We start from the raw sequence: 16,130 nt of genomic DNA, 5'->3' as shown, positions 1-16,130 counted from the left end.
CCATTGGGCTAGAGTTCTATGAGGATTACAGAAGGAGAGAGGGGGTCAGATTGTGCCTTGGCCAAAGGCCTGGTGGAACAGCTCTGTCTTGCAGGCCCTGCGGAAAGATGTCAAGTCCCAAAGGGCCCTAGTCTCTTGTGACAGAGCGTTCCACCAGATCGGGGCCATGGTTGAAAAAGCCCTGGCTCTGGTTGAGGCCAGCCTAACCTCCCTGTGGCCCGGGATCTCCAAGGTGTTTTTATTTGAAGACCGTAAGGTCCTCCGTGGGACATACCAGGAGAGGCGGTCCCGTAGGTATGAGGGTCCGAGGCTGTATAGGGCTTTAAGGGTTAAAACCAGCACCTTAAACCTGACCCTGTACTCCACTGGGAGCCAGTGCAGCTGGTATAGCACCGGGTGAATGTGATCCCACAGTGAGGACCCCATAAGGAGTCTTGTCATGGCATTCTGCACCCACTGGAGTTTCAAGGGCAGCCCACACAGAGTGAGTTCCATAATCAAGTCTGCAGGTGACCATCACGTGGATCATAGTGGCTAGGACAGGGCGAGAGAGGTAAGAAGATTGTCTTCTATAAACACGGTTTTAACAATGCGTCCCTAAGTGACTGTGGAGGCCAATTCTGGATCCACACGTCCTTCCACAGTGGGGACATAGGTTTCCTGGTGGGAGTTGATCACGGTGAGGGTTTGCCAAGCGTGCCTTCCTCTTAGCACATTTCTCCCTTTCGTCCTGAATTTGAGTGTCTTCAATGCCCATGGCACCTTTTGTAAAGGCTGTTCTCCAACTGGAGCACTCACAGGCCAGTGTATCCCAGTTATCAGTGCTTATACTATATTTTTTCAGATTAGCGTTGAGAACATCTTTAAACCTCTTTTGTTGTCCACCGGTATTTCGCTTTCTATTCTTAAGCTGGGAATAGAGTAGTTGCTTTGGAAGACGAAAGAAGGCTAATTTAATAAGTGTCTGCACAGCAGCTACAGGAGCCTCCTCACCAGATTATTAGTATTATTATCAGATTAGTACTTCACCTACACCAAAGCCTCTAGGTGCCGTACAACATACAAAGTAGGAAATGCAATTACATGGAAACATTGGCAAGCATTGTACAAAACTACGTGTAAAAAGCTTGCCTCTCCAAAATAACAGCCTCCGTAAATAATGTTACAAACCAACAGCAGGGCTGAGATGTTAATTCTAACACCTTAAAAATCCCACCACTGTTAAAGCTGACAAAACTACCAAGGACTACAGAAAAATGAACAAACTCGTGGGGTGGGGCATAGCTTTGCCTGGTACCGAAAAGATGGCACAGAAGGCACCAGGTGATTTTCCCTGGGGAAAGTGTACTATAGGAATCATAGAATCATAGAGTTTGAAGAGACCACAAGGGCCATCGAGTCCAACTCCCTGCCAAGCAGGAAACAAGGGAAGGGTGCCATCACCCAAAAAAGTCCTGTCTCTTGACGCCACTCTTGTTTGTTCATTTGTTTGTTTGTTATAATTTCCAATTTTAGACATTTCAGTAATTTTACAATCATTTTAACATTTCAGTTTTTGATGTATTTTTGTTTTAATTATACTTTTCAAGTTTATACATTTCATTAGTTTCACAATCAATTTAACATTTCAAAACTTGACTTCCTTTCCCCTCTTTCTGCGGTTTTAAAAAATATATTCTGCATATCCAAATTCATTTAATTTGCTCATTTAATTATCTACTTTAAATATATACTCTTATAAAACTGCAGGTTATTACAATAATCCTGCTAATGTTTCTATCTGTTTGCAATTTATCTGGAAATATATCATTTTAACATTCATAACTTGACTTCCTTCCTCCTCTTCCTGCGGTTCCTTAAATTCATTTTTAATATTTTCTGCATTTCCAAATTAACTGAATTTGCTCATTTATTCATCTATTTTAAATACATACTCTTATAAAACTGCAGGTTATTACAATAATCCTGCTATTGTTCTTATCTGTTTGCAATTTATTTGTAAATATTCAACAAACCGTTTCCATTCTTTTAAAAAGTTTGTTATATTGATTTCTTATTCCTCCAGTAAGTTTCACCATTTCTGTGTATTCCAGAAGTTTCTGTATCCATTCTTCCTTTGCTGGGACTTCTTCTTCTTTCCACTTTTGGGCGAGTAACATTCTTGCTGCTGTAGTTGCATACATGAATAAATTTCTATACAGTTTGGGTAGCTCTGTCCCTATAATTTCCATCTTGATGCCACTCTCTATACTTCCAGTGGAGACATAATCTTGAAGAGAGCCCCCACTGACAATTGCAAAGTTAAGGTAGGCTCATCTAGGAGGAGTTCAGGTACCAGGTTCCTAAGCTGCATAAGGCTTTAAAAGTTAATACCAACACTTTGAATTGGCCCCAAAAACATCTGGCACCCACCTGTGTAATATCCTCAGAACACCTGATCCTAGTAAGTCACCATGCTGCCAATTTCTCCACCAACTGAAGTTTCTGAACCAACTTCAATGGCAGCCTCCTGCATTAATCTAGAGCAGGGGTCTGCAACCTTTAAGACAAAAAGAGCCACTTGGACCCGTTTCCGAAGAAAAAAAAACTGGGAGCCGCAAAACCATTGCGACATTTAAAACAAATATATCTCCGGAGCCACAATCTGACAGCGGGTGGGAAGGTGACGTCGGGACTGTGCGTGACTAATGCACGCACCGCCCCCATGCGACGTCACGGCCAGTACAGCACCCGCCACAGTGGGGAGTGTCGGGGTGCACAATGCGCCTCCTCCCCTCGCTAGTATCCGCCCCGGAGCCGCGGCAAAGGTGTAAAAGAGCCACATGCGGCTCCAGAGCCGTGGGTTGCAGACCCCTGATCTAGAGGGAGGTTACCAGAGCATACCGTATTTTTCGCTCTATAAGACGCACCAGACCACAAGACGCATCTAGTTTTTGGAGGAGGAAAACAAGAAAAAAAATATTCTGAATCTCAGAAGCCAGAACAGCAAGAGGGATCACTGCACAGTGCAAGCAGCAATCCCTCTTGCTGTTGTGGCTTCTGTGATAGCTGCGCAGCCTGCATTCACTCCATAAGACACACACACATTTCCCCTTACTTTTTAAGAGGGAAAAAGTGAGTCTTATAGAGCAAAAAATACGATAGGTCACTAATGCTAGGCTATCTCCATCCAAGACAGGGTCACAGTTGTGCCACCAGCAGTCCACACCACAGGGAACGCCTGTGCCTTCAGTGGTAACAATGGATGTAGGAATGTTCCCAGTCTCCTTCAGGAAGAGTACAACCACCTCGAGAACTGGCTGGGTACCACTTCTCTGGACCAAGAAGCCATCCTCAAACAGCACCTCTGTCTTGTTTGGATTTAGCCTAATTTTGTTGCTCTCATCCAGTCCATTGCTACGCCCAGCACATCCACACCCAGAGGAGATGAAAAAGAGAAACGTGTTTGTGTGTCCATCCGAAAAGTTGATAATGCACTCCAGAATGCCCCACTTGGCAGTTTAATGTACTGTAGATATTAAACAGCATAGGGGATGAGATTGAACCCTGTGGAGCCACAACCCCTAACTAGGTCAGCCATCCTAGAAGCGTACCATGGTAGATGATGCCAAAAATGGTTAGAGCAGTTCTCAACCTGTGGGTCCCCAGATGTTGTTAGACTACACTCCCATCATCCTTGAGCTCTGGCCTTGCTAGCTAGGGGTGATGGGAGTTGTAGTTCAACAACATCTGGGGACCCACAGGTTGAGAAAAACTGGCTAGAAGAACCAAGAGGATCACATTTCTACTGTCTCCTTCCTAGCACAGGGCAACCCAAGGTAGTGACAAAAGCACACCTAACCCTCGGTTGATATGGATCCAGAAAACCAGTGTCCTCCAAGAATATCTGAATCTGATCAGGTTTGGTGGTGCCTTTTAACAGGACCTTACCAGGGTTTCATTTGAGTTCATTTATGAACACGGAAGTGTGTTTGTTTAAATGCCAGCAGGTGGTGGTATTGCTGCAGGGGACCTCAAATTAACTGCTGTAAGGGACCTCAAGAAACACCAGGAACAACTTAACATGACACAGCAGGGGGTTATTGGAATTGTAGTCCAAGAACTTCAGGAGGCCCGATGATACTCATACCTTCCCTAGGTACTGTAGTGCACATAGAACTGAGTCCTACAGCCCCAAACAAATTGTGTGGCTCATTGTGTGGCTAGGGTACTCTTTCCCCATTGTGGGAAAATAATGTGTGACTGCTTGGGCCCCTTTGGTCTGACCCAGCAGGACTTTCCCCATATATGGAAAGGAGTCAAGGAGCTTGGCCAATAGCCGTTGGCACGGAGTCAAGGAAGGCTAGCATTAGCAGAAAGTGCCATATGTGGTGGACCAGTAAAAGGGTAAAAGAGTATTGGGTAATAATTCATAATGAATTGAAGAAAATGTTTATAAGTACTTTTCCAGAGTCCTTTTTGTTGAGGATAATTCAGCCGGAAATTCCCAGGTGTCAAAAAGGTTATTTATGTATGCCGCCACTGTGGCCCGTGTTTTGTTAGCCCAAAAATGGAAAACGAGTGATGTCCCAACCAAAGAAGAATGGCAACTTAAACTGATGGAATATGCACAGCTTGTGGACCTAACATATAGAATAAGAGAACGATAAGAATGTACATTTAAAGAAGATTTGAATATGTTTATTGCATATATGGGGGGGGGAATTGTGTACACTCGAAAACATGGGCAGCATTAAGATAAATTCAACAATGCAAACAAGGTTTGATGGATGTAATAATGGAATACTGAATGGTTTAGTTTATGTAAAATATGCAGGGATTTATGTTATGCAAAATGAACTATGGAAAGAGAAGAGGGGAAGTCATTGATGTTTTAAGGTTGTTTAAATGCATTTTCTAAAGTGTAAAACAGAAAATTTAATAAAAAATATACACAAAAAGGAAAAAAAGTAAAGGAAAGGACTTGGGGAGCTTGGCCTATAGCCATGTGCATGGAGTCAAGGAAGGCTAGCATGAGCAGAAAGTGAAGAACTAAAGTAGAAGAACTAAAATTGGGCAGAAAGTTTAGTTGTTGTTGTTGTTGTTGTTGTTTAGTCATTTAGTCGTGTCCGACTCTTCGTGACCCCATGGACCAGAGCACGCCAGACATTCCTGTCTTCCACTGCCTCCCGCAGTTTGGTCAGACTCATGTTTGTAGCTTCGAGAGTCTTCTCTTCTCATAAGGTGGCCAAAGTATTGGAGCCTCAGCTTCACGATCTGTCCTGCCAGTGAGCACTCAGGGCTGATTTCCTTAAGAATTGATAGGTTTGATCTTCTTGCAGTCCATGGGACTCTCAAGAGTCTTTTCTTTCACTGTATTGTTCGGGATCAGGCGAAGAGGGTTTTTATGCTCCTATCTTCTTTTGCTGGCAGGTGACTTGCGTGGTCAACAATTTCCAGAGCAGCCCACCTACGGCCAAGAAAACAACCCCAACTGAAAGCAGCTTGCCCAGTGTCCCTGTCATGGGCTTGCCCTGTGTGGACAGTTCCCTAGAAAAGTTGAGTGTGGCTCAGGTAAGCGGCATCCCGCCCAGCAACCCTTGCCTACCTCCTGCTCTGCGACGTCCTGAAACATCTCTACAACTTATGCACAGACACACAGTTGGCTCTAGGTTTGGGGGTGGGCTGTGGGCGAAATGTGGCCCTCCATTGGGCTCCCTCCTCAGTCAGTGGGCCATGACAGGCCTACATGGCACAGTGGGAGCAGGAGCGGGGAGCAACTAGAGCTCTCTGATCAACTGGCTTTAGCCACCACTTAAATCCCATACAGCATCCCAGAGGAACACTATGTTGGGGCATTATGGGAAATTCCTCCAGTTTAGATGCTAGATCCAGTCGCTTGGAGTGCTGGGTCTGATAGATAGATAGATAGATAGATAGATAGATAGATAGATCTTCTGATATACATGTAAGGCTATCATCATTCAGTCCTACTTGGAGAATTTCTCATCACAACCCTGAGTTTGCATGAAGTTAGGGTGGGGAAGGGCAGCAAAAGCAGGTTGTAAAATGCCGCTTTTAAACAGCAGCATAGGTTGGACTAAAGGAAAAAGAGAAGGAGAAAGTGGTGATTTTAAAGAATGCAAAGGGTTTAAGTAGAGTGAGGAGAGGGTGGCACTGAGGAATGGAAAGTGGCAGTTTAAAAGTTTGAGCACTGGAAGGAGTGAGTTAGGAAATGTTCTGTTGTGTTAGCTTCAGATAGTCCATAAGTAGCTTCCCACAATCATACATTTCATTCCTGGTGCCTTGTGTTGTCCTCAACATGAAGTTCTGGGCTCGATGCAGTAATTTAGAAGAGATATTCTATGGGGAATTCCATGTATGACTACCTGAGTTCCACCATGAAAGTGGGATGTACCATAATAGACCAAACAAGGAGAATTCAAAAGTTTCTGTTGCTTAGAGGCCCATATAATCTTGTAAAGGACAAAACTGGGAGAAGACATTATGTGTCTAGTGAAAAATGAGAGATGATAGCTGGAGGGAGTAATCAGGAAGCAAGAAAGGAGGTTGTGGTAATCCAGGAAATGTTTGGGTGGAAGAAATGAGTTTTAAGAGGGAAGGCAAAGATGAAAAACAGGTTGTCTCTGATGTAGGGAGCAGCTTAGCAAAAGGCTCCAAAGTGAGTGTTGAAGGCTGGAGAGCAGATGAATTTGGGCAGAGGGAAGGGGGCAGGGGTTGAGGAAGACGGGAGGGCAGAGCTATAGAACAAGTTCACATAAAGCAACCTCTTTTGTGTGATGGGACATGTCTGGCTGTCCATCACATGGTACCTAAGCTGTCCTGCAGCCATCTTCTCATCTCTTTGCTCCACTTCAGGAGTGGTCAAAAGGAGGACTGACTAGCTGTTGCCTTGATGAACAAATGGGCAGCCGTTTTGACATGGTTTCCGAGAATTGCCCTTCTTACAGGGATATCTGAAACCTGGTGAATATCATCATTCACACATGAGTACCCACCATCACAGATGAATTTCATGATTGTCTGAAAGTAGAGTATGTGTTTCCCCAGTTTTAGAAATGTACGAATGAATGCCAACAGCCAAACCAAGGTGACTATAAACATTCATTGGTGTATCTCCAAGCTTTCAGTTACAGATAGGTAGCCGTGTTGGTCTGCCATAGTCAAAACAAAACAAATTCCTTCCAGTAGCACCTTAAAGACCAACTAAGTCAGTTCTTGGTATGAGCTTTCGTGTGCATGCACACTTCTTCAGATACACTGTGCATGCACACGAAAGCTCATACCAAGAACTGACTTAGTTGGTCTTTAAGGTGCTACTGGAAGGAATTTGTTTTGTTTTGTCCAAGCTTTCAGTTATTCACAAAATCTGTTTAGATTGCCAACCTTCACACGTGAATTGTGACACACCCCAACTATTCTTTTGGCCTCTTTTACACTTACAACTGTTCTCTTTCTTCGTTATTTTCAGCACCAGAGCTTTCACTCACTAATAATCTATATGCATAGCATTGAGTTTTCCCCTCCATTCTAAACCACCTTTCCCCCCCCCACTCGATAAGGATTTGGGTCTCCAATTCTCTATCCAAGTATGTAGCCTTGGTGAGGTGTGTGTGTCAGGGGTGTGTGTTTGTGTAACTTTTTCTCACCCACCCACCCACCCACCTCATCAAATTCTCTCTCTCTCTGTAGATCATGCCACGTATTTCCTTTTAATATTGCCAGAATCCATCCCTTTCTATAATCAGTTGCTAAATCATTGCGTGGACAGGCGGAGTCCCCAGATCCCGAGTGGTCCCCCCCGTCATGTGGAATAACGACTCTAGACAACGTGCTATGGGATTAAATTGGCCACAACTTTATTAAATCTCAAATGTGGGTAGACCTTGGCTCAGGCATTGGGCGTTCTCCCTCCCTAGTCCCCAGCCGGGGACCTAGGGAGCATCAGGGTTATCCAGTGTGTGTGGGGGGGGGATGGGCCGGCTTTGGAGAACATATGTTCAAGCAGAGATAGCCGCCCCCGTTACGCCGCCGCAGGGGAGAGCAATGACGACCTTTCGGCGTACGGCCAAAGCCTCCCTTCAAAAACCCCTTTAACGGGGAACCCTGGTATCGCCGCCGCAAAGAGGAAGATGGACTAAAGGATTCCGCCCAAGGCCTGATACCGCCAAAGTTGTGACATTTTGCTACGGGAAAGGCGAAACCTGCCAATGCAGGGAAATTCCTTTCCGGCCCTTTAACAGCGACCTTATCATAGCAGCGCCCGCATACCTGTGGAGACAGGTTAACCTGCAAAACCTATGAAGAAAAGTTAACCTGCAAAAGAAGACATTAACTGAGGGTGGGTAGGGTGGGAGAAGCTCTGGAGCCAAGTGAGGGTTACCAATTAAGATCCACCCTCTATTGTGTGGGCAGGTAATCCCTCCCCTTACCTGGCCTGGTTTCCCTGGCAACGCTTCCCCCAGGTGGGATAGGACAACTCACTGGGGTAGGCGGGGACCTCCAGGTATCCCACCTGAGGGAAGGCAAAGCCTATGCTGATGGGGCCACTCCAGATCCAGGGCTGCACGCGTCCACGCAAAAGGCGCCCCCCGTTTTAAGTGGGGAGCGGTCATTGCTTCGGGCTCTGATTGTTTCTCATCTAGGATTCCCATCATGTTTTGTTTTCTGTCTGGCTCTCTCCCACCTTAAATGTTTCATTTCTCTTCCAAGTTCTGCTTGCTGAATAATCCATACTGCATGGCGGTGCTTTGATCATGTCATTCCTCTTTACTGCTTACTGGACTGGCTCCCTATTATCTTCCAGAGACACTTTTGCTTCCTGCTTCGACATCCTGGAAAGACCTTTTTGCCTCTTTGCACTTGCAGTTTCCGCTCGCTCGCTATGTTGCACCGTCCGCTCTTTGCTCCCTCTCCTGACAAGGCCTTGGGTTTCTTGCCCTGTCCTTCCTTTCTCTACTTGCTAGGAGCCCTCTTTCTCCTGCTAATGTCTTGCTTTCTTCCATAAAAAAGCAAACAGAATACACAGGTGCTTTTTTAAAAAGTGCCTTGCTGTCTAAACAAATAACCACAGGAAAAAATAATCCACCATGCAAAAAGTGCTTGATCCATTGGCTCACAGTCTGAATGCAGAGAGCTTTTAGAGATGCCTGGACTTGATGCCAAGAATAAAATGGAGCAGTGCCAAAAAATTGAGTAGGGTGGGTTCATTTGTCAGAAGGAAAAAGGCTCTTCTTGGCTGAGCTATTCTGAACCGTTTGAGAGGGGAAGGTTAGCATAAGGGAAGGCCAGGAAACAGAAGGTAAGCTGTTGCAGAACCTGGAAAGGTGGATCTTTAGGGTGATGAAAAGGAGGAGGAAGCAGGGGGCAGCAAGACATGGCCAATATCTTGCCAGCTCTAACCTTAACAGGGAAGTGTGTCAGGCTAGCTACTCCCCTTAGTTCTTGAGCCCCTAACTCTAGCTGCCTCCCTGGATGTGGGAATGCTAACTGCCACAATGATGCTTGGACCACATGGGAGGAAGCCACCTGCCAGCCAACTCTCTTGAATTCCCAATCTCCTTGCAATTTGCTTATCTCAGAGCCTGCTCAGTCCACCCTTCCTTTCTCTGCTCACATATCTGTAAGCCCAGAGCGACTCCTGTTCAAGCAAAGTCTCACCTTCAGCATGGTTGGGTGGGATTGGCAGTGTAGGGCATGGGTAGGGGACCTGTGGGTCCTCCAGATGTTGGTGAACTACCTCACCCCTGGCTATTGTCCATACTAGCTGGGACTGATGCAAATTTGAAGTGGGAAGTTCTCTGTGTCTACTTTCCCCCGTGCAGACACATCAGTCTCCAGTACAAGCTGAGTTGCAGTCCCAACACTTTCAAGCAACATCTGAAGGGCCACCTAGTCTCCATCCCTGCTTTAGACACAACCCCTGTGATAGTTACAGATATCTGTGTATCTGAAGAAGTGTGCATGCACACAAAAGCTCATACCAAGAACTGACTTAGTTGGTCTTTAAGGTGCTACTGGAAGGATTTTTTTTTGTTTTAACCCCTGTGATGGAATTGTGGGACTGATTATGGACCTGTTTGGTCCTCTGCCCCAACCAAATGCTGCAGGCAGGCAAGGAGAAAGTGGCCCTTCTACACAGAAGGCATGAGTTTACATAGTTGTGAGTCAAGGCCCTGCTTTGTGGTGAAATAAGACACACGGACACAAGTAGTTTAGGTTAATGGGCTAAAAAAGGCCACAACTTTATTGGTTACAGAATGTGAGTGGTATTGGCTTAGGCATTGGGATCCGAACAGACTATACTTGACTCCTGCCCGCTCTGCAGGGAGTCACATGAGTGTTAACAACCTGTAGGGGGAGCTTGTTGATGCAAATCAACTGGAAGCTTTCCCCTAGAGTCACCCAAGGGTCATGCCATGGCCCTAGCCACCACCTGGGCTTCGGACAGGAACCACGACCGCCGGATCCCTTTAACAGAATACCCTTCAAGGGGGGGGGGAGGTGATGGCCACAACCTCTCCTCCAACACACAATGCATTTCCAATGCCTAACAGCCAAACCTTACAAAGTTGTGATGATTTGCTACAAGGTAGGCAAAAAACCAAGTGGCTGGACCCAATCTGCCAAGTGGAAAATATTTACTACCAGGCCCCTTGGGCAACCAAGGTGACCGACTGAGGTCCATAGCAAGGTCAGGTGCTGAGGCAAAGCCTAAAGGGAGGGCGGGTGATCTGAGGAAGCCAGGAACAAGAAGGAGGAGCTTGTGGGGCCCGTGGCCTTTTTAAACAGCAAAACCACACCCACCAGCCTGCCGGATTGGCTGGCTGGAGTGCGTGACATGGGCCCAGGACTCCAATGACACAGGGGGCCTGGCCACGCCCCCTGCGGCCGCGGGAAGCGATTCCTGCTCACAACACCTCCCCACCGGGAAGAGGAGAGGCTTTACACATAAACAGAGTGAGTTTTTGTGAATCTATCCATGCCCCGAATTCTGGAACTTTGGGGATTCACAAGTCCTTCTTTGTGTGGCATGAGCCACTGTGTCCCCAAGCCCTCGCCATTCCCCACACCTTGAAAATAACCCAAAACTTCCATTTTCTTCCCTCCCCAATCCAAGCAAGTGTGTGTTGACCAAGCAGCTAATTGTTTCAATCTCTGTGTCGTTCTCTCCCAACCATCCATGTGTGTTCCCCCACTCCCCTGCTATGGTGCTGCCTGCCCGCCCCCCTTGGGGTGGGGTGGGGATGTAGCAGGTGAGGGACCCCCCAGAAGAACAGGAGTTTTCTACACTACTCTCAAGAGGCCTGGAAAGGCAGCTAGCACGATCTCTCCGCTTGGCGGCGCCTGGAAACGCAGCAATGGCCCGCCCCTACGAGTAAGTGACTGATCTGGAGGAAGGGGGAGGGAACTGCCTTTGGGTCAGACTCAGCCCCCTGCAAGATGCCATCCCCACTGCTTGCTCAAGGCGGAACACTCATTGAGGGAGAATAATATTTGGGCAGGGCGTCAGCGTAGGGAATAACTAGAGGTCAAGAAAGTTGAGGGCCGCAAGAGTTGAGAAGAGTGGGCTGTGGGAATGGATGTGTCCAGAGAGACAGACATGAAGATGTCAAGGGAGTTGGGTCAGTTGCTTTGATGGTTTGAGGAGACCCTTCAGGCGGAAAGGAAGCATTGAAGGAAGCAAGAAGTTTCCCATCCACCTTGGCAGGGTGTATGGAGGTCCTGGGCTGCCCAGATGATAAGACCCCGCCTCTCGGCCTTGCTGATGTGGTCCAAAGGAAAGCAGAGCAAAATGTACAAGGCACCATGCAACTGTCTTAGGAACTCGGCTCTGGATTTGTGTAGAGTTTACTCCTTAGCCTTTTCTTCTCCCGAAGATATCCTGCAAGGGGGCAGACGTTTAGGACCAGAGTTTTCCTACTCCTAGATGGGTCCCTTTCCAGGTTGACGAGCCCCATCTGCCCCTCAGTGAGGGGGCAGCATCACCCTAAATCACAGAGAGCTCTCTTCATTTTAAGGGCAGGGGATAGTCATCCTTGGGCGAGATCCTTATTCTGACAATTCTGTGTGCAACAGGAGGCCTGGCAACATGGCGGAGTAGGTTAACTAATGCCCTTGGAGGTGTGTTTGCATGGACAGCTTATCTGTGGATGCCCATTGCCCATCCTGCAGGCAACATGCACCAGCCTTCCCCCTCCCCGCCCCCTGCTTCCCTGAGCTTGAGCATTAATAACCCGCTTGCTCTGGCTGTGCCATGCTTTCTCTGATGCTTTGCAGAACAGCAGGAAGTGACCTCAACATAGTGAGCAAAGTCCTGAGGGTTAGCCTGCTTGAGCAGCTGGGGTACAACCCAGCAGCTGGCTTCCTTAAGAATGTGACTGCCACACCATGCTTCTGCTTTGGTTTTGAGCACTGGAGGAAGACAGCACCTCTCTCTGAAGAGCAGCAGGGATGAGGTGGCAGTTCAGGAGAGCAAGGGACTCATGTTTGGTGGTAACTAGCTCTACTGGGTCCCAGGCTCCCTTCCCAGCAGCGCTGATGGGTCAAAGACAGGCTGAAAACAGAGCGTTGAATGCACTTCGTATCATATCTGCTGCAGATCATATGACCCTTGAGAAACAAACCCTTGCAGGCACATCCTTCAAAGGAAACCAGCAGCAATGTTGTGTTTATGTGTGTGTGTATTTGTGTGTGTGTGTGGTTCTGTGCTAGATACTCCAAATTCCGCAACTAGAAAAATTCTGAGACAAGAATAAATTATTCCAGCTAGATAAATATACATAGCCAACCTAATCCACACACATAGGTCGCAATCTTATGCCCACTTACAGGGGTATAAGCCCCACTGAACACAGTGGAACTTACTCTTGAGTAAGTAGGCACAGAACTGTGCTGCAAGTCTTGGTTTTCTTTGTTGCTGTGCTGCTTTGCCTTTTATATATATGTGTTGTTCACACCAAAATAAACTTTTTGTTGTTGTTTGAGACATTTTTTCAACAACCAGAAGACGGGGGGGGGGGTGAAGTCTCATATGGCAGGGCTATAAGTAAAGACTAGGTCAACTTTTCCTCTGAATTTTCCAAACCTATAAGCGGAAAATCCTCCCTTGCACTTAAAAACACCATCTTACAGCCACAAGGACTAGGAGTGTGCTTCTTTAAAATGCACACACATCAACAAGATGAGGAAAGCTTTAAAATTACTGGATTTACTCGAATGTAATGCACACCTTTTTTTGGCCGAATTATGTCGCGAAAATTCAGGTGCGCATTATGTTTGATGGCACATTTACATTTGCCAGCAAATACTTTTTTGGTTTCAAGGTTTTGAAAATTGAGGTGTGCATTAGATTCGATGGCCCATTACATTTGAGTAAATGTGGTACTAAATTCTGCTTGATAGATTACCTTGGGTGTTGCACCACAGTCATGATCCTGCCATTTTGGTTCTAGTAGGGCCCAGCTGAAGGTTCTGATCAAACTCAGACCTCTCTAACAATTTGTTACTGTTTCTGAAGGCAGAACTGACTATCTTTCTTTTGCCTCTCCCTCTTTCTGTTCCAGAATCACGGAGTTGTGTTCTCAGAGGTCACCTGATCCTCAGCTGTGTCTTTTCCCCACCACCCCAGATGTCCTCATTCCCTCCCGGTCAGTCACAAGCGAAGTCTGACCTATGGAGGCACTCCTGGTCTCCTTACTGTGGGACTGGGCCTTTTTTTTCAGGGGGGTGGGGGCGTCTAACTTCTCACACTCTCAATTTCCCAACCTCCTCCTTGGCCTTTCCTGGGACCAGGTTCGTTGATTGTCATGACATACTTCAGATTATCTGATGCGAGTGTGCAACATAGCTTGGGGGCAGGGAGAGTAAGAATGAAACCTTCTACATTTTCCAGGGAGCCTGGGGCTGTTTGCAGGGGCTCGATCTTGCTGCTAGTTGTGTGTCTTCTGGAAGACTGAACCTACTGGGACTTTAAGAGTTAAGACTCCTCACCACTTCCTTCTTGCTGTGGCCTTTTGTGCCTCTTTAAGGAAAGTGGGATGCACACTGACCGACTTGGCACCCCCATCCTTTCCACCGCTGCTTTTTTCTCTTTTGGAATGGGGTTCAGTCCTGTTTCCAAGAAGTAGCTTTGTCTACATGGAATGACATCCCATACCCTTTGAGCCCAAAGGAAGCAGGTTCTCAGTTATATTCAACCAAGAATGAGCTGGGTGGAGTTTTGTCCAAAGACAAGGCCAATGGCCAGTGTCTGAGGATTTGGTTGGGGAACAAAGGAAGAGAAACCCAGGCAGGGAGGACAGAATGACTAAACCCAGGGGCTACTATAGCATTGTTTGGGAGGCTGGGGGCAAGGATAGGAAGTGTTTCCTTCTAGTGTTCAGCAAAGCAGACTAGAGGGAGGCATTTATGGAACACCAGCTTAGCGACTTACAGGCCGGCATCAGTCGGTCCACCAGAAAAGACAAAGGCCTCCAAATGCCAATCACTTAACAAGTGCTGTTTGCATACCAGCCTCTGTACACCCTGGGGAAGGGGAGGAACATGGGGAATGATGGGTTGGAAGCATTTCAGGAAGGCGTCTGTGGTGGGCTCTGTTTCTATGTGCAGCAGCTGATCTTGGCACCTTCTGGTGGCCCCCAAAACTGGTGGTCATTTTAATAAAGAGCAGTTGTGTCAGGATCTCAATCTCAATCAGCAGAGAAGGACCTCTGCCTGAGACCTTGGAAAAACCATTGCTGGTCAGAATAGACATGATTCTGGTCTAGGCAGACCAATGACCTGAAACATACAGCCTCCACATGCTCATAGAACCAGGTTATGTGGCATTCTGCAAATTTTCCAGATCACTTTTTGCTGTGGCTCAAATTAAGCCTTTCCTAGTATGGACCAGGACCAGCTGCTGTGCTCTAGAAAGGGCTCCCGGAGCTCTGCGTTAGCATGACTCTAAGCATATAGAGTCCCTTGAGCCCTGAACCTTCAATGGCCCATTAGACCAGTTCCCTGTATCACATCCCCCATTGGGCTTGGGTATTCTAGGGTGACTTAGGGCAGACCCTCCAACCCTGTTGTCTCTTAGGGGCATGCTCTCACTACTGATACAAGAGTTGAAGCAACTTCTCTCAATTCCCATTCCCACTGTGGTCGAAGCCAGGTCAGGAATAACATTAGCTTACATGCATGACATAGATAGCTTCATTGTCCCCGCCACACCTCTTTTGCCCGCCAGCAGCAACCCCACTCTTCCAGATATTTCAGTTGCAAGCATCTTGGCAGACAGTGCTGTCCTCACAACAACCTGCCTGCCCACTGTGGGTAACCCCCCAGCTTCTGGGAAGAAGCACTGCCCTGGGCCTCTCCGCCCATACATTTGAGAGACCCCCAACTCCCAGCCAAGCCAGCACCTCGCCCTGGTGCCGACAACCGCTGCTGTGCCAATGCAGCATAACCACTGGGCATATTTTGGATACAACCTGGGGGCAGAGGGATGCTTCAGAGAGCACCAGAGGGTCTGGGCTGCTGCTACTATGCTTGGAGCAATGGAACACCCACACGTTTCCAGAATGAATTGAATAAACTAATGTTTTAACAATCTCTCTTGTTCAGGCGAGTCATTCATTTGAGAAAGGGTTGTGGTGATTTGAGTGGAACTTGGGGGTGCCCAGTTCACTGTGGATCAAATATGGAGGGGTCACTGTTGGTTTCTCATTTTTCCAATCTTAAGTTCGATTCTCCACGTCAGTTTGCAATTTTAGCCTTCCTTCATGCTCTTCTTGAGTGCTTTTGCCTGGTCTCCTTGAACTGTCATAATGCCTCTTGTTTGGCTGGATGGAGAATGGAGTGGATGGGTGGGTGTGTCTAAACCTCTGACTTTCTGAGTGGCTGGAATAGAGCCTACTGTGCAAAGGTAAGAGCCACATCCATTAACCTGCGTATTGTTGCTTCGGGTGCCCTTCCATAAGGCGGAAGGAGTGAGGCAGCTGCCTCAGACAGCAAATTCTGAGGGAGGAAAGGTGGCTAGAAATGTGCCATGTGGTCTGTCCTACAGCCCCTAAATTAGCTTGCTGCCCTAAGGGTGTAGTGGAAGACATTATTATTATTATTATTATTATTATTATTATTATTATTAT

The 16,130-nt window shown here is 47.0% G+C and overlaps 1 protein-coding gene across 4 annotated transcripts in view; it reads left to right on the top strand.

Annotated features, from left to right (window-relative positions):
- Window positions 1-13,807, top strand: part of PLPPR2 (phospholipid phosphatase related 2) — a 40,950-nt gene extending 27,143 nt beyond the window's left edge. The window contains exons 7-10 of one of the 4 annotated variants that reach the window (XM_081845415.1): window positions 5,413-5,553; window positions 11,253-11,377; window positions 12,079-12,123; window positions 13,566-13,639. In XM_081845415.1, coding sequence (XP_081701541.1) covers window positions 5,413-5,553; window positions 11,253-11,377; window positions 12,079-12,103 — 291 coding nt within the window. In that variant the 3' untranslated portion in view covers window positions 12,104-12,123; window positions 13,566-13,639. Of the gene's footprint in view, window positions 1-5,412; window positions 5,554-11,252; window positions 11,378-12,078; window positions 12,124-13,565 lie in introns of all 4 variants that reach the window. The other 3 variants (XM_081845414.1, XM_081845413.1, XM_081845416.1) reach the window with 3 other exon arrangements.
- The last annotated feature ends 2,323 nt before the right edge of the window (window positions 13,808-16,130 follow it).

Source organism: Podarcis erhardii, assembly GCF_964252035.2.
Source record: "Podarcis erhardii genome assembly, chromosome: 17".
Lineage (NCBI taxonomy): Eukaryota > Metazoa > Chordata > Lepidosauria > Squamata > Lacertidae > Podarcis > Podarcis erhardii.
Note: the sequence above shows the minus strand (reverse complement) of the source record. Positions and strands in the feature narration are given on the sequence as shown.